This window comes from Phyllobates terribilis, unplaced genomic scaffold (genome assembly GCF_046119375.1).
Source record: "Phyllobates terribilis strain yellow unplaced genomic scaffold, ASM4611937v1 Scaffold_2__4_contigs__length_985480577, whole genome shotgun sequence".
In the NCBI taxonomy this organism is placed as follows: domain Eukaryota; kingdom Metazoa; phylum Chordata; class Amphibia; order Anura; family Dendrobatidae; genus Phyllobates; species Phyllobates terribilis.
Window position 1 is genome coordinate 628,021,047 of NW_027362762.1, and position 23,434 is coordinate 628,044,480.

General features: G+C 43.1%; 1 protein-coding gene across 3 annotated transcripts in view; it reads right to left on the minus strand.

Annotated features, from left to right (window-relative positions):
- LOC141221874 (contactin-associated protein-like 5) overlaps positions 1-23,434 on the minus strand; it is a 1,265,469-nt gene that overhangs the window by 241,025 nt on the left and 1,001,010 nt on the right. For all 3 annotated transcript variants that reach the window (XR_012289806.1, XM_073666602.1, XM_073666603.1), the window contains one exon: positions 19,535-19,685. Coding sequence is in view for 2 of the 3 variants with exons in the window: in XM_073666602.1 (XP_073522703.1) it covers positions 19,535-19,685 (151 nt within the window). In the remaining variant the exon portion in view is untranslated. The remainder of the gene's footprint in view (positions 1-19,534; positions 19,686-23,434) is intronic.

Sequence of the window (23,434 nt, forward strand, 5' to 3'; positions counted from 1 at the left end):
CCCCAGCCGCCCGGTGGAGGGGTGTCCACGCTCGGTCTCCAGCCGCCAGGGGGTGGCCGGGTGTCCACACACGCTCCCCAGCCGCACGGGGGCAGCCAGGTGTCCATAAACGGTCACCAGCCACCCCCATTTCTCCTTGGAATATCTCCCCATACACTTTTCTTAGCCTGGCCTGCTTAAGTGCAGCATTGGACAAGCCCACCAGAGAACAAGACTCCTCCGGTGGGCCCTGGCTTCTCCATCAGGGGAGTTGAGAGTGCCAAGGTGAGGAGCATGATGATGATGATGATAGAAGTTAGCATCTGCTTTGTTTTCTTGGAATGCAAGCGTAAGTGTGCAACCAAACACCCACCCACCCCCAGGCTGCAATACCATACTGCTAGCTTGCACTTGAAAAGGGGCCTTTTAGTTTGGAGGAGGCCGAAGCTGGCCTCTACCTCATGGCTGCATCGGCAGCGAGGTATCCATACTCAGTCCCCAGCTGCCCGGCGGCCGGGTGTCCTCGCTCGGTCCCCAGCCACCAGGGGGCGGCCGGGAGTCCATACTCGCTCCTCAGTTGCCCCGCGGCCGGGTGTCCACACACGCTCCCCAGCCGCCTGGGGGCGGCCAGATGTCCATAAACGGTCCCTAGCCGCCACCATTTCTCCTTGGAAAATCCCCACACACACTTTTCTTAGCCCCGCCTGCTTTAGGGCAGCATTGGACGAGCCCACCAGAGAACCAGACTTCTCCGGTGGGCCCTGGCTTCTCCATCAGGGGAGTTGAGAGTGCCAAGATGAGGAGCATGATGATGATGATAGAAGTTAGTGTCTGCTTTGTTTTCTTGGAATGCAAGCACATGTATGTAGTAGCGGCTATGCCTGAGGTGGTCAGCGTTTTGGCGTATATCCTACCTCCTCCAAGGATTGCTGGATGTTTTCCTGCTACTATCCCAGTTCTATGACTCCCGTTAAAACAAAGCTTCAGGTGATGAATGATGGATGAAGTGGTGGCAAAGGAGAAAGAGCAGGAGGAAAAGGGACCATTCACATCAATATCAGGCCAGTCAACCACACATGTCATGTCTGTACCAAAAGGAGCGGTTCAGCTACACAGTTAAAGAGCATGCAGTAAGTGCAATGCTTAACAAAAATTTCGAGGCACTCCAATGCCCCTTGGATGTGACATGGAGGTCAGAGGGCCTTAACTAAACCGTTTTTTCTATTTATAGCAACTGGATCTCCTGTGCACTGTTGGCCTAAGCAGTGAATGGAAGGCTTTCCAAAAATTATGAGGAACTGCAATGCCCCTTGAAACAGATGTGGATTACAGCATACTAAAAATGTTCTACCCATTATTGGGGAGTGGGTCTCCCTTAGTGTTCGCCTATGCATTGAAAAGCAAAAGCTGACTAAAATTAGGAGGAAATGCAATGCCCGTTGGAAGAATGGTGGAGATCGTAGTGGAATAAAAAGACAATATCAATGCCCCTTGGAAGAGTGGTGGAGGTCGCAGTAGCTTAACAAGACGGTTTTAATGCCCCTTGGAAAAGTGGTGGAGGTCGCAGTAGCTTAACAAGATGGTTTTAATGCCCATTGGAAGAATGGTGGAGGTCGCAGTAGCTTAACAAGATGGTTTTAATGCCCCTGAGGAAAGTGGTGGAGGTCGCAGTAGCTTAACAAGACAGTTTTAATGCCCCTTGGAAGAATGGTGGAGGTCGCAGTAGCTTAACAAGACAGTTTTAATGCCCCTGAGGAAAGTGGTGGAGGTCGCAGTAGCTTAACAAGAAGGTTTTTAATGCCCCTTGGAAGAGACATGGAGGTTGCAGTAGCTTAAGAAGACGGTTTTAATACTCATGGAAGAGACGAGGAGGTCGGAGTGGAATAAAAAGACAATATCAATGCCCCTGGGAAAAGTGGTGGAGGTCGCAGTAGCTTAACAAAACGGTTTTAATGCTCCTTGGAAAAGTGGTGTAGGTCGCAGTAGCTTAACAAGACCTTTTTAATGCCCCTTGGAGAAGTGGTGGAGGTCGCAGTAGCTTAACAAGACGGTTTTAATGCCCCTTGGAAGAGACGTGGAGGTCGCAGTGGAATAAAAAGACAATATCAATGCCCTTTGAAAATGTGGTGGAGGTCGCAGTAGCTTAACAAGACGGTTTTAATGCCCCTGGGAAAAGTGGTGGAGGTCGCAGTAGCTTAACAAGACGGTTTTAATGCCCCCTTGAAGAATGGTGGAGGTCGCAGTAGCTTAACAAGACAGTTTTAATGCCCCTGAAGAAAGTGGTGGAGGTCGCAGTAGCTTAACAAGACGGTTTTAATGCCCCTTAGAAGAGACGCGGAGGTTGCAGTAGCTTAACAAGACAGTTTTAATGCCCCTTGGAAGAGATGTGGAGGTCGCAGTGGAATAAAAAGACAATATCAATGCCCCTGGGAAAAGTGGTGGAGGTCGCAGTAGCTTAACAAGATGGTTTTAATGCCCCTTGGAAAAGTGGTGGAGGTCGCAGTAGCTTAACAAGACGGTTTTAATGCCCCTTGGAGAAGTAATGGAGGTCGCAGTAGCTTAACAAGACGGTTTTGATGCACCTTGGAGTAGTGGTGGAGGTCGTAGTAGCTTAACAAGATGGTTTTAATGCCCCTTGGAAGAGAGACGTGGAGGTTGCAGTGGAATAAAAAGACAATATCAATGCCCCTGGGAAAAGTCCTGGAGGTCGCAGAAGCTTAACATGACGTTTTTAATGCCCCATGGAAAAGTGGTGGAGGTCGCAGTAGCTTAACAAGACGGTTTTAATGCCCCTTGGAGAAGTGGTGGAGGTCGCAGTAGCTTAATAAGACGGTTTAAATGCCCCTTGGAGAAGTGTGGGAGGTCGCAGTAGCTTAAGAAGACGGTTTTAATGCCCCTTGGAAGAGACGTGGAGGTCGCAGTAGCTGAAAAAGATGGTTTTAATGCCCCTTGGAAAACTGGAGGAGGTCGCAGTAGCTTAACAAGATGGTTTTAATGCCCCTTGGAGAAGTGGTGGAGGTTGCAGTTGCTTAACAAGACTGTTTTAATGCCCCTTGGAGAAGTGTGGGAGGTCGCAGTAGCTTAACAAGACGGTTTTAATGCCCTTTGGAAGAGACGTGGAGGTCGCAGTAGCTGAAAAAGACGGTTTTAATGCCTCTTGGAAAAATGGAGGAGTTCGCATTAGCTTAACAAGACGGTTTTAATGCCCCTTGGAGAAGTGGTGGAGGTCGCAGTTGCTTAACAAGATGGTTTTAATGCCCCTTGGAGAAGTGGTGGAGGTCGCAGTAGCTTAACAAGACAGTTTAATTGCCCCTGAGGAAAGTGGTGGAGGTCGCAGTAGCTTAACAAGACGGTTTTAATGCCCCTTGGAAGAGACATGGAGGTTGCAGTAGTTTAACAAGACGGTTTTAATGACCTTTGGAAGAGACGTGGAGGTTGCAGTAGCTTAACAAGACGGTTAAAATGCCCCTTGGAAGAGCCATACAGTACAGCATCTTAAAAACATTATTCCCATTATTGGGGAGTGGGTCTCCCACAGTCTTTGCCTATGCCTTCCAAGCAAAAGCTGCTAAAAATTAGGAAGGAGGAATTTGCAATGCTGGCAACAAGGACCAAGGTCACCCTGGTGGTATAGTGGTGGTGGAGGCCGAGGATAAGGAGAAGAGCAAAATACAGCCGAAATGAGGAAGCGTATACCCATGTGTGGGTGTGAAGCGGTGCATGGGAATACACCTCCTGAAATAACACAGTGGATTTGACTTTATGTTACTCTGCTGTCATTTGGTGGTGATGAGAAGTCTGGCCCAATACAGCCCTTGTTTATTTTGATAAGGGTCAGCTTGTCAGCATTGTCAATTGACAGGCGAGTGCGCTTTTCTGTTATAATTCCCCCAGCGGCACTAAAAACACGCTCCGATAACACGCTAGCGGCAGGGCAGGCCAGGACCTCCAAGGCGTCCAGAGCAAGTTCATTCCAAGTGTCCAGCTTGGACACCCAATAATTAAAAGGCACAGAGGAGTCACGGAGGACGCTGGTACGGTCGGCAAGGTACTCTCTCACCATCTTTTGAAACTTTCCACTCCTTGTGAGAGTACCCCGCGCCTCAGGGCCTGTAAGCTGGGCGTTTCTCAGAAAACTGTCCCAGAACATTTACAGTGTTCCCCTGCCTCTGCTGGATTGGAGTTGCGTCTCTCTCGCCTGTACGCCTTGGTTGGGCAACGAACTGTGACCTCTGCTGCTAGCGTGTTCAGATGGGAATTTTTTTAACAGTTCAGCAGCAAGGGCCTTCTGGTATTGCCCCATTTTTGTAGACCTCTCCACCTCAGGAATAAGAGAGTGAAAGTTCTCCTTGTAGTGGGGGTTTAAAAGGGTCACCAACCAGTAATGACTGTCACTCAACATTTTGACAACGCGAGGGTCACGGTTAAGGCAGCGTAACATAAAGTCAGCCATGCGTGCCAGACTGGTAACGAGCAAGACTTCCGTGTCCTCACTAAGATGATGACTGACCATGCTCTCCTCCTCCTCTTCCCCCCTGTCCTCAGGCCACCCACGCTGAACCGACGGTATGAAAGTTGTACAGGTACTACCGTCTACAGCGCATGATACCAGCTCCTGTTCTTCCACCTCTTCCTCCTCCCCCTCCTCCTCTCCCTCATTGTACCCCAATGCATGTTGGGATGAGATGAGGCTGGGCTGTGTGTATTCACCCACTACGGCTTTTTGATCCATCTCATCATACTCTGGCTGAAATGCCCCCTCTTTAATTCTCTGCAGAGAACGTTGCAAAAGACAGACAAGTGGAATGCTGATGCTAATGATGGCGTCATCGCCACTCACCATCTTGGTGGACTCCTCAAAGTTTGTCAGGATGGTACATATGTCAGACATCCAGGTCCACTCCTGAGGTCTTATGTGTGGAGTCTGACTTGAATATCGACGGCCTTGTTGCAACTGGTACTCCACAACTGCTCTCTTCTGCTCACAAATCCTTTAAAACATGTGGAGGGTAGAGTTCCAACATGTGGGGACATCACACACCAGTCGGTGTGCAGGAAGCTGCAAACGCTGCTGCAACACAGCAAGGGCGGCGGAAGCTGTAGCCGACTTCCGAAAATGAGCTGACAGGCGGCGTACTTTGAAGAGCAGATCTGGCAACTCAGGGTACGATTTAAGAAACAGCTGAACCACAAGGTTAAGCACATGAGCCAGGCATGGTACGTGTGTGATCTCGCCTCGCCTCAGAGCCACCACCAGGTCATGGCCATTGTCACACATGACCATGCCTGGATGTAGGTTCAGACACAAATCTGCCTGCTCTTTCACAGCTGTCCACAACTCACAAGCAGTGTGAGGTTTATCACCTAAGCTTATGAGTTTCAGCACAGCCTGTTGCCGCTTGGTTGAGGCAGTACTGCAGTGCTTCCAGCTTGTAACTGATGTGGTGATATCTGAGATGGAGGCTGAACATGAGGAGGAGGAGGAGGATGATGCGCAGGAGCTGTACTCTGTGGGGGCAACTCTGACTGACATAGGGCCCGCAATCCTCGGTGTGGGGAAGATGTGTTCCGTCCTAAGGTCCGACTTGGTCCCGGCATCCACTATGTTTACCCAGGGTGCCGTCAGGGAGATGTACCATCCCTGACCACAATCACTTGTCCACGTGTCCGTTGTCAGGTGGACTCTCCCAGTAACTGCGTTGTTGAGGGCACGGCAGATGTTTTGGGACACATGGTTGTGTAGTGTGGGGATGGCACACTGGGCAAAATAGTGTCGGCTGGGAACCGAGTACCGAGGGACGGCCACCGCCATAAGGTTGTGGAAGGATTCCGTCTCCACCTGTCTAAAAGGCAGCATTTCCAATGCAAGAAGTCGCGAAATGTGCGAATTTAGGACTGTGGCCTGTGGGACGTTGGCTGTGGATTTGCGCTTTCATTCAAAGGTCTGGGATATGGACAACTTAACGCTGCGGTGGGACGTGGATGTGGACGTTGATGCTGTTTCTTAAGAAACTGCCATAACAAGTGAAGACTGAGAGGAGGGGGCATCTTTGCATGCAGTATGGACAGGGGATTGCCTTGCATGCACAACATGGGGTTCTATCACACGCACAACAGCGGAAGAAGCAGTGGTGACACCCGCTGACACTGGTCGTGGACCCAGGGTTTTGCCCCACAAAGTCGGGTGCTTTGCTGCCATGTGCCATGTGCCTGATCATGCTGGTGGTGGTCAGGCTGGTAGTTTTGTCACCCCTGCTGATGCTGGCATGGCAGGTGGTACAAATGGCCTTTTTGGGGTTATCAGCATAGTCTTTAAAAAAATTCCAGACTCTGGAAGACCTACCGATTGTACTGGCAATGTCCCTCGTGTTGGTGTTACGGGAAACTGTTGCCCGCCTTCTGTGTGCGGCCACTACACTGCTTCTTCCTGCCTGTTGGGGTACTCTGCCTCCCTCACCCTGTGTGCTGCTGGCCTCGCTCTGCGTGTCCTCCTGCCACGTTGGGTCAGTTACTAGATCATCCACCACCTCCTCCTCTTCCACTTGCACACCACGATCCTCCTCCTCACGTTGTGGCAATTTTGTCTTGTCATTGTCCACCTCTTGTGAAAAATTGCCAGCATCGACTTCCTGTGGCCGTGGCTGTTCAAATATTTGGGCATCGCTAAATGGCATCTCCTCTTCCACCACTTCAAGCGGAGCAGGCGAGGGGCACAAATATGGAAATGGACCAGTGAACAGCTCTTCAGAGTGTCCAAGTGTTGGATCAGTTGCTGTCTGACGACACTCGGCATGGTGGGAGGAAGGAGCATCAGGGTGAGGAGGAGTATGCGGTCGAGACTCACGGCTACTAAAACTTGACCGTGTGTAAGACAGACCGGAGGTGGTGGTGCCCAGGTTTCTGGAAGTATTATCTGCTATCCAATTGCTAACCTGTTCACACGGATCAGTTCACAATACTGGTGTAATAGTGTGCTTCCCTAGTAATTCGGTCAAGAAGTGGGAGTGAGAAGATGTGGCTGTTGGTTGTGGCACATTTTCACCTTGGTCACTGGCCCGTCCTCTACACGCACCATCAACAGAACGTCCAGTTCCATGTCCCTTACCACGCCACTTGCCAATTGTAAATTAAGTAAAATAGCTTACACTTGCACTATCAATGGAAAAAGGGTAATAAAAAGGAGATTAGAACTGTGGAAGAGGAAAACCACAGTTCTATTTCTCTGGCCTACACCAGAATCTTTTAAACAGACATATTTGTGACTGAACAGGCAGGGAGACACTATTTTTTTTTTTTTTACGTAAAACAGGCCAAAAGCTGGATAATACAGAGATTTGAACAGTGGAACTGCAAAACCACAGTTCTAATTTACTGGCATATTTCAGACTTTTGTAAATAGATATATTTGGGGCTGAACGGTCAGTGACACACTCAAACTGTTTTTTTATGTAAAAATGGCACAAAAGTGGATAATACAGAGATTTGAACTGTGGAACTGCAAAACCACAGTGATAGTTATGTGGCGTACACCAGACTCTTTTAAACAGATATATTGGTGTCTGACCAGTCAGGGAGACACTATTACAGTTTTTTTACGGCAAAAAATGCCAAAAACAGGATAATACAGAGATTTGACCCGTGGAACTGCAAAACCACAGTTATATTTTTCTGGCCTACACCAGATTCTTTTAAACAGATATATTGGTGTCTAACCAGTCAGGGAGACACTATTACTGTTTTTTTGGGGGAAAAAATGCCAAAAACAGGATAATACAGAGATTTGACCCGTGGAACTGCAAAACCACAGTTATAGTTATGTGGCGTACACCAGACTCTTAAACCGATATATTGGTGTCTGACCAGTCAGGAAGACACTATTACTGTTTTTTTTACGGCAAAAAATGCCAAAAACAGGAAAATACAGAGATTTGACCCGTGGAATTAAAAAACCACAGTTATATTTTTCTGGCCTACACCAGACTCTTTTAAACAGATATATTGATGTCTAACCAGTCAGGGAGACATTATTACTGTTTTTTTTGGGGCAAAAAGTGCCAAAAACAGGATATTAGAGAGATTTGACCCGTGGAACTGCAAAACAAAACTTATAGCTTGGTGGCCTACACCAGACTCTTTTAAACAGATATATTGGTGTCTGACCAGTCAGGGAGATACTATTACTGTTTTTTTTATGGCAAAAAATGCCAAAAACAGGATAATACAGAGATTTGACCCGTGGAACTGCAAAACCACAGTTATAGTTATGTGGCGTACACCAGACGCTTTTAAACAGATATATTGGTGTCTGACCAGTCAGGGAGACACTATTACTGTTTTTTTTTACGGCAAAAAATGCCAAAAACAGGATAATACAGAGATTTGACCCGTGCAACTGCAAAACCACAGTTATATTTTTCTGCCCTACACCAGACTCTTTTAAACAAATATATTGGTGTCTGACCAGTCAGGGAGACACTATTACTGTTTTTTTTAAGGCAAAAAATGCCAAAAACAGGATAATACAGAGATTTGACCCGTGGAACTGAAAAACCACAGTTATATTTTTCTGGCCTACACCAGATTCTTTTAAACAGATATATTGGTGTCTAACCAGTCAGGGAGACACTATTACTGTTTTTTTTGGGGCAAAAAATTCCAAAAACAGGATAATACAGAGATTTGACCAGTGGAACTGCAAAACCATAGTTATAGTTATGTGGTGTACACCAGACTCTTAAACCGATATAATGGTGTCTGGCCAGTCAGGAAGACACTATTACTGTTTTTTTTATGGCAAAAAATGCCAAAAACAGGAAAATACAGAGATTTGACCCGTGGAACTAAAAAACCACAGTTATATTTTTCTGGCCTACATCAGACTCTTTTAAACAGATATATTGATGTCTAACCAGTCAGGGAGACACTATTACTGTTTTTTTGGGGGGCAAATAGTGCCAAAAACAGGATAATACAGAGATTTGACCCGTGGAACTGCAAAACCACAGTTATAGTTATGTGGCATACACCAGACTCTTTTAAACCAATATATTGGTGTCTGACCAGTCAGGGAGACACTATTACAGTTTTTTTTACAGCAAAAAATGCCAAAAACAGGATAATACAGAGATTTGACCCGTGGAACTGCAAAACCACAGTTATAGTTATGTAGCGTACACCAGACGCTTTTAAACAGATATATTGGTGTCTGACCAGTCAGGGAGACACTATTACTCTATTTTTTACGGCAAAAAATGCCAAAAACAGGATATTAGAGAGATTTGACCCGTGGAACTGCAAAACCAAAGATATAGCTTGGTGGCGTACACCAGACTCTTTTAAACAGATATATTGGTGTCTGACCAGTCAGGGAGATACTATTACAGTTTTTTCTATGGCAAAAAATGCCAAAAACAGGATAATACAGAGATTTGACCCGTGGAACTGCAAAACCACAGTTATAGTTATGTGGCGTACACCAGACGCTTTTAAACAGATATATTGGTCTCTGACCAGTCAGGGAGACACTATTACTGTTTTTTTTTAAGGCAAAAAATGCCAAAAACAGGATAATACAGAGATTTGACCCGTGGAACTGCAAAACCATAGTTATAGTTATGTGGCGTACACCAGACTCTTTTAAACAGATATATTGGTGTCTGACCAGTCAGGGAGACACTATTACTGTTTTTTTTTACGGCAAAAAATGCCAAAAACAGGATAATACAGAGATTTGACCCGTGGAGCTGCAAAACCACAGTTATATTTTTCTGGCCTACACCAGACTCTTTTAAACAGATATATTGGTGTCTGACTAGTCAGGGAGACACTATTACTGTTTTTTTTACGGCAAAAAATGCCAAAAACAGGATAATACGGAGATTTCACCCGCGGTACTGCAAAACCATAGTTATATTTTTCTGGCCTACACCAGACTCTTTTAAACAGATATATTGGTGTCTGACCAGTCAGGGAGACACTATCACAGTTTTTTTTATGGCAAAAAATGCCAAAAACAGGATAATACAGAGATTTGACCCGTGGAACTGAAAAACCACAGTTATATTTTTATAGCCTACACCAGATTCTTTTAAACAGATATATTGGTGTCTAACCAGTCAGGGAGACACTATTACTGTTTTTTTTGGGCAAAAAATGTCTAAAACAGGATAATACAGAGATTTGACCCGTGGAACTGCAAAACCACAGTTATAGTTATGTGGCGTACACCAGACTCTTTTAAACAGATATATTGGTGTCTGACCAGTCAGGGAGACACTATTACTGTTTTTTTTTTACGGCAAAAAATGCCAAAAACAGGATAATACAGAGATTTGACCCATGGAGCTGCAAAACCACAGTTATATTTTTCTGGCCTACACCAGACTCTTTTAAACAGATATATTGGTGTCTGACTAGTCAGGGAGACGCTATTACTGTTTTTTTTACGGCAAAAAATGCCAAAAACAGGATAATACGGAGATTTCACCCGCGGAACTGCAAAACCATAGTTATATTTTTCTGGCCTACACCAGACTCTTTTAAACAGATATATTGGTGTCTGACCAGTCAGGGAGACACTATCACAGTTTTTTTTATGGCAAAAAATGCCAAAAACAGGATAATACAGAGATTTGACCCGTGGAACTGAAAAAACACAGTTATATTTTTATAGCCTACACCAGATTTTTTTAAACAGATATATTGGTGTCTAACCAGTCAGGGAGACACTATTACTGTTTTTTGGGGGCAAAAAATGTCTAAAACAGGATAATACAGAGATTTGACCCGTGGAACTGCAAAACCACAGTTATAGTTATGTGGCGTACACCAGACTCTTTTAAACCGATATATTGGTGTCTGACCAGTCAGGGAGACACTATTACTGTTTTTTTTACGGCAAAAAATGCCAAAAACAGGAAAATACAGAGATTTGACCCGTGGAACTAAAAAACCACAGTTATATTTTTCTAGCCTACACCAGACTCTTTTAAACCAATATATTGGTGTCTGACCAGTCAGGGGGACACTATTACAGTTTTTTTTACAGCAAAAAATGCCAAAAACAGGATAATACAGAGATTTGACCCGTGGAACTGCAAAACCACAGTTATAGTTATGTAGCATACACTAGACGCTTTTAAACAGATATATTGGTGTCTGACCAGTCAGGGAGACACTATTACAGGTTTTTTACGGCAAAAAATGCCAAAAACAGAATTATACAGAGATTTGACCCGTGGAACTGCAAAACCACAGTTATATTTTTCTGGCCTACACCAGACTCTTTTAAACAGATATATTGGTGTCTGACCAGTCAGGGAGACACTATTACTGTTTTTTTTTATGGCAAAAAATGCCAAAAACAGGATAATACAGAGATTTGACCCATGGAACTGCAAAACCACTGTTATAGTTATGTGGCGTACACCAGACTCTTTTAAACAGATATATTGGTGTCTGACTAGTCAGGGAGACACTATTACTGTTTTTTTTTACGGCAAAAAATGCCAAAAACAGGGTAATACAGAGATTTGACCCGTGGAACTGCAAAACCACAGTTATAGTTATGTGGCGTACACCAGACTCTTTTAAACAGATATATTGGTGTCTGACCAGTCAGGGAGACACTATTACTGTTTTTTTTTATGGCAAAAAATGCCAAAAACAGGACAATACAGAGATTTGACCCATGGAACTGCAAAACCACAGTTATAGTTATGTGGCATACACCAGACTATTTTAAACCGATATATTGGTGTCTGACCAGTCAGGGAGACACTATTACAGTTTTTTTTTACGGCAAAAACTGCCAAAACAGGATAATACAGAGATTTGACCCGTGGATCTGCAAAACCACAGTTATAGTTATGTGGCATACACCAGACGCTTTTAAACAGATATATTAATGTCTGACCAGTCAGGGAGACACTATTACAGTTTTATTTTATGGCAAAAAATGCCAAAAACAGGATAATACAGAGATTTGACCCGTGGAACTGCAAAACCACAGTTATAGTTATGTGGCGTACACCAGACTCTTTTAAACAGATATATTGGTGTGTGACCAGTCAGGGAGACACTATTACTGTTTTTTTTTACGGCAAAAAATGCCAAAAACAGGATAATACAGAGATTTGACCAGTGGAACTGCAAAACCACAGTTATATTTTTCTGGCCTACACCAGACTCTTTTAAACAGATATATTGGTGTCTGACTAGTCAGGGAGACACTATTACTGTTTTTTTTACGGCAAAAAATGCCAAAAACAGGATAATACAGAGATTTCACCCGTGGAACTGCAAAACCACAGTTATATTTTTCTGGCCTACACCAGACTCTTTTAAACAGATATATTGGTGTCTGACCAGTCAGGGAGACACTATCACAGTTTTTTTTATGGCAAAAAATGCCAAAAACAGGATAATACAGAGATTTGACCCGTGGAACTGCAAAACCACAGTTATAGTTATGTAGCGTACACTAGACTCTTTTAAACAGATATATTGGTGTCTGACCAGTCAGGGAGACACTATTACAGTTTTCTTTTATGGCAAAAATGCCAAAAACAGGATAATACAGAGATTTGACCCGTGGAACTGCAAAACCACAGTTATATTTTTCTGGCCTACACCAGACTCTTTTAAACAGATATATTGGTGTCTGACCAGTCAGGGAGACACTATTACAATTTTCTCTTATGGCAAAAATGCCAAAAACAGGATAATACAGAGATTTGACCCATGGAACTGCAAAACCACAGTTATATTTTTCTGGCCTACACCAGACTCTTTTAAACAGATATACTGGTGCCTGACCAGTCAGGGAGACACTATTACAGCTTTCTTTTACGGCAAAAAATGCCAAAAACAGGATAATACAGAGATTTGACCCGTGGAACTGCAAAACCAAAGTTATATTTTTCTGGCCTACACCAGACTCCTTTAAACAGATATATTGGTGTCTGAACAGTCACAGACACACTCAATTTTTTTGGGGGGGGGAATACCAAAAGGTTAATAAGACGCGTATTTGTACAGTCTGACTGAGGAAAAAAAAAATACAGGATTTAGATGAAAAAAAAATTTTTTTTCCTGGCCCCTGAGACCGGGGTGAGAAGTCTAGCAATTTGACCAACAGGAGCACACAGGACTGTAATGCAGCATTTGCTGGTATAACCACTGTGTCTCCTATACAGCCTGCCTGCCTGCCTGATATCTGGGATGGATATTAGTCCTGAGAAGGACTGTTTGTTTGATTTAGCAGGCTTTATAGACCCTACACTAACTATTTCGGAGTATAAATCTCTCCCTAGCTCAGCAGCACTGACCCTACACTGGCTGTTCCGGAGCGACTGTGTCCAAGACGGCGGCGCCCGGTTTTAAATACTCGAGGTGACGCTGTGCGGCCAGCCAATCACTGTAAAGCCCACAAACAACATACAGTCGGCCTGCCTGCCTGCCTGATATCTGGGATGGATATTAGTCCTGAGAAGGACTGTTTGTTTGATTTAGCAGGCTTTATAGACCCTACACTAACTATTTCGGAGTATAAATCTCTCCATAGCTCAGCAGCACTGACCCTACACTGGCTGATCCGGAGTGACTGTGTCCAAGATGGCGGCGCCCGGTTTTAAATACTCGAGGTGACGCTGTGCGGCCAGCCAACCACTGTAAAACCCACAAAAAACATGGCTGCGGCATTACAGTGACTGTCTGGCAATCCCTGCATGTTCATTGGCTCTGTAAAGAGCGCCAAACGTGCAGGGCGGAGACCCGAGCTCCCGCCCGAGTAACCCGGAAATGCTCGGCGCTCGCCGAACATCCCGAGTAGTGAGATGCTCGGGCGAGTACCGAGCAGTGTCGAGCATGCTCGCTCAACACTAGTCTTAATGAATATATGCAGTTTATCTCCTTACTAAGCACGTACAGGGGCATGTAAAAGTTTGGTCACCTCTCCTCAAAATTACTATTATTGTGAACAGATAAGCAAGTTGATGATGAAATGATCTCTAAAAGACCTAAAGTTAAAGATGACACATTTCCTTTGTATTTTAGGCAAAAAAATACATATATTGTCTTTTTTTTTCATTTTAAAAATTACAAAAACGAAAATGGGCCAATACAAACGTTTGGGCACCCTTGGAGATTTGTGTGCTCAGATAACTTTGATCAAAGTTCAGACCTTAATTAGCTTGATAGGGTTTTGGCTTGTTGACTATCACCATTTGGAAAACCCAGCCTCCTCTAACCTTGTGCCAAAAAACAACAGCAATGGATCTTTCTAAGCAGCTGCCTAGCACTCTGAAAATGGTGGAGGCCCACAAAGCAAGACAATCCTATAAGAACATAGCAAAGCGTTTTCAAGTTGCCCTTTCCTCAGTTTGAAATGTAATTAAGAAATGACAGTTAACAGGAACAGTGGAGGTCAAGATAAGGTCTGCAAGTCCAAGCAAAATTTCAGTGAGAGACGCTCATAGGATAGCTAGAGAGGCAAATAAGAACCCACGCTTGACTGCAAAAGACCTTCAGAAAGATTTAGCAGACTCTGGAGTTGTGGTACATTGTTCTACTGATGCATTTTGCATGATGAAGCCTGATGCATTTTGAAAACAAGTCCTGTGGACCGATGAGGTTGAGAAAGAACTCTTTGGCCACAATGATCAAAGATATGTGTGGAGAAAAAAGGGCACAGAATTTCAGGGAAAAAACATCTCGCCAACCATTAAACATGGGGGTGGATCAATCATGCTTTGGTGTTACAGCCAATGGCACAGTGAACATTTCATGGGCAGAAGGAAGAAGGGATTCAATGAAAGTTCAAAAAATTCTTGATGCAAACATAACACTATCTGTGAAAAAGCTGAAGTTGAAAAGAGGATGGCTTCTACAAATGGATAATGATCCTAAACACACGTCAAAATACACAATAGACTACATCAAATGGCGCAAGCTGAAGGTTTTACAATGGCCCTCACAGTTCCCTGATCTGAACATCATTGAAAATCTGTAGCTAGACCACAAAATAGCAGTGCATGCAAGAAGACCCAGTAATCTCACAGAACTGGAAGAAGGAAAAATGGATAAATATCCCTGGATCAAGAATTGTCTGGCTACAAAGAACATTTACAAGCTGTGATACTTTAAAAAAGGTGGTGCTACTAGGTACTAACTATGCAGGGTGCCCACATTTTTGCAACGGCCCATTTTCCTTATTGTAATTTTTAAATTCTAAAAAATGAAAAATATATATTTTTTTTGCCTAAAATACAAAAGAAATGTGTCATCTTTAACTTTTAGGCTTTTTAGAGATCATTTTATCTTCAACTTGCTTAAAGAGGTTGTCCGGTCAAATCTGATAAGTCTGCAGTCACTCTGCGTGACTGCAGACTTATGAATCCCCCAGCGCAAGCACTGTGCGCTGTGGGGATTCACCGGTTTCAGACCCAGGACCGGAGGGTGTGTATGTGTTATACATACCTCCTGCCAGTGGGCGCAGCCTCGCTCTCCATACACTTGTAATGAACGAGGCCACTGGCTGTCTGCGTCACAATAGGTTACACACATACAGTGGTGGCCAAAAGTACTGGCACCCCAGCAATTCTGCAAGCACTATAAAATGGTTTGAGAGAAAGCACTGGAGACTTCTAAGGTGGCCAGCAATGAGTCCAGACCTGAACCCCATAGAACACCTGTGGAGAGATCTCAAAATGGCAGTTTGGAGAAGGCACCCTTCAAATATCAGGGACCTGGAGCAATTTGCCAAAGAAGAATGGTTTACAATTCCAGCAGAGCATTGTAAGAAACTCATTGATGGTTACCGGAAGCGGTTGTTCGCAGTTATTTTGGCTAAAGGTTGTGCAACCAAGTATTAGGCTGAGGGTGCCAATACTTTTATCCGGCCCATTTTTGGAGTTTTGTGTGAAATGATCAATGATTTGATTTTTGCTTCATTCTCGTTTGTGTTTTTTCCTTGCAAGCAAATTAAATGAAGATAATAATACCAAAGAATTTGTGATTGCAATCATTTTCAGGAAGAAACTGAGTATTATCTGACAGAACTGCAGGGGTGCCAATACTTTTGGCCACCACTGTATTGTACTAATTATATATGCCACTCACATATTTCTATCTATATCTATTCTATGTTTATATACAGTATCTATTCTATCTATTCTATTGTGACGGGTCGCACTGTGATTTTACTGTACTCGGCTGATGAAATGTCGGGTTTTCTAGGAGATGGGCGCGTAAAAATCGGGCGGCACTTGCATGGTCTGAGTGCTGTTCAATTTTTTTAGCACACCTATTGACTTGCATTGGTGAGTCTTGTTCGATATACACGGCATGCAGTAATTTTAGTCTCAGTCCGTTCTGAGCTGAGAAAAAAAATCGCAGATAAGCAGGGAATCATTGAATAAAATGAGAGTGCAATTTGATTCTTTGTCTGATTGCACTCATCCGTTTTTTTCGCAGATGAGTATGAGCCCTTAAAGGGAATCAGTCATCAGATTTTTGCTACAGATAACTCATATTTGAGCAGCATATTTAGGGTCAGACCTTGATTCCAGCAATGTGTCACTTACCGGGCTACTTGATGCAGTTTTGATATAATAACTGTTTTATTTGCTGCAGAACAACCAGTTCTCTGAATGTTGATCTCTGTATACAGTGGCTTGCAAAAGTATTCACCCCCTTTAGCTTTTACCTATTTTGTCACATTACAACCTATTTTTAAATATTTTTGTAATCCGATTTGTGTGATATGCATCAGTACTAAATAATCTAAGTTGGTGACGTGAAGTGAGAAAAATATAGGCATAAATTAAATGTATAGAATTAAATAACTAAAAAATGGAATGTGCATATGTATTTACCCATTTTACAATGAAGCCCCTAAAACTTTCCGCTGCATGCAATTACCTTCTTAAGTCACATGCTTAGTGAAAGGAAGTCCACCTGTGTGCAGTCTAAATGTCACATGGTCTGTCAGTATATGCACACCATTATTGAAAGGCCACAGAGGCTGCAACACCTTAAAGCAAGAGGCACCACTAATCAAACAAGATAATGTAGATCAAGGAGATCTCCAAACAAGTCATGTACAAAGTTGTTGAGAAGTACAAGTCAGGGTTGGGTTTCAAAAAAATATCCCAATCTCTGATGATCCCCCAAAGCACCTTCAAACCCATTATCATCAAATGGAAAAAACATGGTACCACAAAAAAACTGCCAAGAGAGGGACGCCCACCAAAACTTTTAGCCTGGGCAAAGAGGGCATTAATCAGAAAAGCAGCACAGAGACCAAAGATATCACTGAAGGAGCAGCAGAGTTCCCAAGCAGAAACTGGACTATCTGTCAGTACAACCACAATAAGCAATACACCCCATAGAGATGGCCTTTATGGAAGAGTGGGCAGAAAAAAGCCTTTACGTACACAAATTGTAAGACTCGTTTTGAGATTGGAAAGGACATGTGGGAGACTCCCAAAATGTATTGAGGAAGGTGCTTTGATCAGATGAGACCAAAATAGATGTGTTTGGCGCCAAACCAACACAGCTCATCACCCCAAGAACACCATCTACACAGTGAAACATGGTCATGGCAGCATCATGCTGTGGGGATGTTTTTTGGCAGCAGAGACAGGGAAAATGGTCCGAGTCAAGGGAAAGTGGATGGTGTGAAAAAAGGGAGCAAAACCTGTTTCAGTCTGTCAGTGATTTGAGACTTGAACGGAGGTTCACCTTCGAACAAGACAATGACCCATAGCATACTCGCGTGGTTTAAGTGGAAATGTGTAAATGTTTTGCAGTGGCCTAGTCACAGCCTTGACCCTAATCCAATTGAATCTGGCATCTGACTTGAAGATTGCTGTTCACTAGAGGAAACCATCTAAATTGAAGAAGCTAGAGTAGTTTTGCCTTGAGGAATGGGCAAAATTCCCAGTGGAAAGATGTGGAAAGCTCTTAGAGACTTGTCTAAAGCGACTTGCAGCGGTAATTGCTGCAAAAGGAGGCTCTACAAAGTACTGACTTTAGGGAGGTGAGTAGTTATGCACACTGAAGTTTTCAGTTATTTTATCTTATTTGTTGTTTGCATCACAAAAAAAAGAAAATGAAATGATCACAGTTGTAGGAATGTTCTTTACATGAAATGATGAAAACCGTCAAAAAACAGTGAAATTTCTGGTTGGGAAGTAACAAAACACTAAAAAAGGCCAAAGGGGAAGGGGTGGTGAATACTTTAGCAAGCCACTGTAAACCTGACCCCACCACTGATTGACAGAATTCTGTGTATACTGTGCATAGACAGAAAGCTACCAATCAGTGGTGGGGGTGGGGTTATACAGAGCTCATGAATATAGAGGACTACCTGGCAGCAGGTTTACTAGTCCTCTAGTGATTATTACCTGCTGACAAAACTATGATTTTATAAAGTGGCACTAAGCCACCCGGTAAGTGACACATCGCTGGAATCATGCGCTCTTCTCCTACATCATGCTGCTCTCAGATTAGGTGGCAAAAACCTTGTGATAGATTTACCTAAAGAATAGCAGCACTATACTGAACTGTGTTTTGGTAAATCAAGTTTTTATCAGATTTCTATGCTCTCCTTAATCTGCATCCTACAAAGCAAAATGAACAGAAGTTGGTTAGTAAGGACACAGAAAATGCAGGAGAAGTAGGAGATTTAAGCTCAAGGCTGAAACTGAATCAGGATTCCAGCTCTGGAATGAACTGAAGTAAAAGAATTAGGAAAGTCAACAGGCCAAGCTTAGTAAAGACACCAAATAAGCAGAAAATTGAAAGATTTGAGGTCAATGATAAAATCAGTAGGAACTAAGATCAATATGAATGCAGATTTGGCAGTGGCTGGAGTAAAACATATAGGCCTGATTCATCAAAGCTTGTAAAAGTCGCATAATCGGATGCAATCGAGATGGTGCTGAAATTAGGTGACTTTTGGTGTTCGAATGCTATTTTCGCCCAATTTTGACAAAGTGGGCTGGGGAGGGACGGTGGAATGGGGACCGCTGCTCGGCAAATTTGTGATGAGCGGAAGCATTTGCTATACCACAAATCTTACTCCAGCAGGGACTGTAGTATAATTTGTGGTAAGATGCACACAGAGGTGTACATACCTCGGCCAACTTTCCAGATTCATGAAGAGGCGTCAGGAGTGTCTGACTCCAGCATCTCCTGATCAAGACCAGAGCGAACAATGTTGGTGTTGATGAATCGGGCCCCTTATGTAAGTTGAATACAGAAAATACTGTATATTACTGGACTACAGAAACAATTTGTGGTGTATAAATCTACATCTTACAATGCAAAACTGCTGGACTTAGATTAGGAAATAAATAAACTAAGATCAGGAGATATACGGAAGCAGCCTTGTTAGTAACTAGAGTACAGCACGCATGAAGAGTAAAGCAAGGTGAATTCTTCTTGATATCTCCATGAGCTGTGCCAGCTGACAAAGCCATCTCTGCGACATCTACATATAGTATATATAGAAAGTACCATTTCTATGCAGTGAGAGGGGCTATGGTCTTACCAGTCACTCCTGTCAGCGTCACAGTTGCAGTAATGCCTCATATCAATGCAGCTTTCCTCTAGTCCACAGGTGCATTGCCCAGGCAAGGACCCTCCCCAGTACGCGTGCCTCTCATTGCCTTTTCCGATCCACCAGGTAAAGGGAGCGCCATCTGCAAATACCCAACATACAGCAATATTAGTAAGACTAGAAGGTACAAAATACATGTCTGATCACAGAATGAGATAGAAAATATTCCACCTTCCTGCAGGTCAGTAAAGTCTATGATCTGACTGCTGATGGCCGCACGGTTTTTCAGGCACATTGCATGTGTCTCTGTCTGGATACTGCACACAATAAATGGTGTTTCCTAATTCCATTGAGAGCTGCTCCAACTCCTAATCTTAGGCTAAATGACCCAGAGTACTAAGCACATCTGTGCTGCTCACACTTTGGCACAAAATCTTCATTGCCTTTTCATCTTTTTTTCTGGTGCAAAAAAAGAATGGTCCTATAGTGACATGGTTTTACTTGTGCCTTATTCATTGTTTCATTTCCCCCTTTTTTTCAGTTAAAGGCAATCTGTCAGTAAGATGACCCCCCAAAACCGCATATATGAGCATGCATGTCTTTGAAATGTAAATCCATCAAGATCATTATATCCTCCGTTGCTGCATTTCAGAGTAATTAGCATTTTCCTTCATATGCAGATGAGGTATTAAGAGCTTTGGACTTGATAGAGCCACTTCCTCCCCAGGATGTATCCCTGTCCAGCACCAGCCTCATTAGGTTACTTTCCTTGCCTGGCACCTGGGTCACACAGACAATAAGCTATCCATAAGGCTAAAGTGGCTGGTGCTGGGAGGGGAACCATCCTTGGGAGGAAGAGGAAGGAGAAGTGCTCTATCACACCAAGAGCACATAACAACTCATTTACATATGAACTGAAACACGGATTTCTTGGAAATGCAGCAATAGATAGGATTTCCATGTCAAAGACCTGCATGCCCATATACAAGGTTTGATCAAAAAGGGCTACCTGGCACTCCTTTGTAGTGGGTGCCCGGATAGGATTCCACTCCGTTTATACAATTCAAAATGCATCCGGCACTCGAAAGTATGGTGAAAAGGAAAAAAATTTTTTTATTTTACATGATCCTCCAATATGCAAAATTTATTTAATGTTTCGGCCCCATTCGGCCTTCATCAGAACAGGATGCTGCCCAATTGATATGTGGATAGTCAATCAAAGCAAGACCACGTGGAGGAGGGGCATAGGTTCAATGGCGCTACATAGAGGAAAGCGCGACCGTGATATAGAGAATGCGAATTCTGATGAAGGCCGAATGGGGCTGAAACGTTAAATAAATTTTGCATTTTGGAGGATGATTTAAAATAAAACATTTTTTTCCTTTTCACCATACTTTGGAGTGCCGGATTCATTTTGAATCATATACAAGGTTTGGGGAGGTTCATCTTACTGACAGATTCCCTTTAATGTCCCTTGATTTGGCCTTTTTTAGGTTCTGCATTATGGTATAAAAGTGGAAAATATTGTAAATTTCTGCACAATTGTAACCTACTGAAGTACACAATCTATTTATTTTTTCCTCAGTTGAAAACTAATGTGCATTTTAAAGGCTGATGCAACAGAGAAGAAAAATCATCTTAAAAAATGGCAAATGATAAATTGTGGCTGAATAGAAATGTTCTTGTTTGCTATAATTGTATCTTTTCTGAGCTAAACTCACCAGCAGCACAAAGGGTTTACTACAATGCATTCCTCCAAAACAAATTCTGAACTAGGCAAGTAATAAACGCAAAATATGGGAAAATATTATATCAAATAGTGCACGGTAGGTCATATATACATATCTGCCGGGTGAGTAAATATTCGACCATTCGGAAATAAACCTGAACCAATAAGATGACGCCGAGCTATATGGTCATGAACGATACAGAAAACTTAAATCTTCAAAGAACCAAAAGCCTTTAATGAGCAAACGTTTGGTTACATGGTAGCACTGAGGGAGACGGGTGTGCACACATCAAATGAAGTAAAAGCATAAAATAATATAAAAAATCTTCTTATGTATATGTAGGTTAAACATGTATGTAATTAATGTACACTCTGGACCAAACAAGGCAAAAAGGTTCAATACCAAGTGCAGATGTGCATAAATAGACACCTGAGGCCCAATATGAGGGAGGGTTAATGGACATGTAGAGTTGGCTTACATATACATTGTAAAGAAATTAAATGATTCACTGTAATTACACAATGATGGTAAATAAATCCTGTATATATATATATATATATATATATATATATATATATATATATATAAATATATATATATTTACAAGAGAATATCAATGTCTGCTTGATATATACAGTGCCAATGGAATCAATGTGCACTGTCAATCATACATGCCGTGGTGTGAAAAAGTGTTTGCCCAATTCCTGATTTCTTATTCTTTTGCATGTTTGTCACATTTAAAGGGGTTGTCCACTACTAGGACAATCCCATCTTAAACGAAAGGTTCGGCCTCAATAAAATAATAAAGCCTGTACTCACCTCCCGTGCCAGCTCCATTCCAGCAGTGTTGGAACTCGCGGTCCTGAGGCTGTGATGCGGTAAAATGACACGTGATGCCCAGCAACCAATCAGGGATGGCGTCACTATCCTTGCCTTCAGACAAACTGAACATGAAGAGGAAGTCTGGGATCAGCTGTAGCCCTGGCTTCCTCTTAATGTTCTGTTGGTAAGAAGGCGGGGATAGTGACGCCAGCTCTGATTTGGCGCCAAGCATCACGCATCATTCCACCACATCACAGCCCCGGGACCGTGAGTGCCGACACCGCTGGAATGGAGCCTGCATGGGAGGTGAGTATAGGCTTTTTTATTTTATCGGGGCCGAACATTTAGTTTAAGAAGGGGTTGTCTTAGTAGTGGTCAACCCCTTTAAATGTTTCAGACCACAAAACAAATTAAAATATTAACAAAGTTAACACAAGTAAACACAAAATACAGTTCTTAAATGGAAGTCTTTATTATTAAGGGAAAAAGAAATCTAAACCTACAGGGTCGTGTGTGAAAAGTGGTTGGGCATCCCTTAGCAGCAACAACTGCACTCAAGCATTTGCAATAACTGACAATGAGTCTTTTACAACGCTCTGGAGGAATTTTGGCCCACTCATCTTTGCAAAATTGTTGTAATTCAGCCACAATGGAGAGTTTCCAAGCATGAATCGCCTTTTTAAGGTCATGCCACAGCGTCGCAATCGAATTAAGGTCAGGATGTTGACTATGTCACTCCAAAGTCTTAATTTTGTTTTTCTTAAGTCATTCAGAGGTGGACCTGCTGGTGTGTTTTGGACCATTGTCCTGCTGCATAACCCAAGTGAGCTTCAGCTTGAGGTCACGAACAGATGGCCGGACATTCTCCTTCAGAATTTTTTGGTAGACAGCAGAATTCATGGTTCCATTTACCACACAGCAAGTCTTCCAGATCCTGAACCAGCAAAAGAGCCCAGACCATCACACTACCACCACCATATTTTACTGTTGGTATGATGTTCCTTTTCTGAAATGCTGATTTACTTCTATGCCAGATGTAATGGGATATACACCTTCCAAAAAGTTCAACTTTTGTCTCGTCTGTCCACAGAGTATTCTCCCAAAATTCTTGGCGATCATGAAGATGTTTACTGGAAACCTGAAACCTTATGTTCTTTTTGCTCAGCAGTGGTTTTTCTCTTGGAACTCGGCCATGTATGCCATTTTTGTCTTTTCCTTATGGTGGAGTCATGAACATTGACCTTAAATGAGGCAAGTAAGACCCGCAGTTGTTTGGATGTTGTTGTGGGGTCTTTTGTGATCTCTTGGAAGAGTCATTGCTGTGCTCTTGGGGTAATTT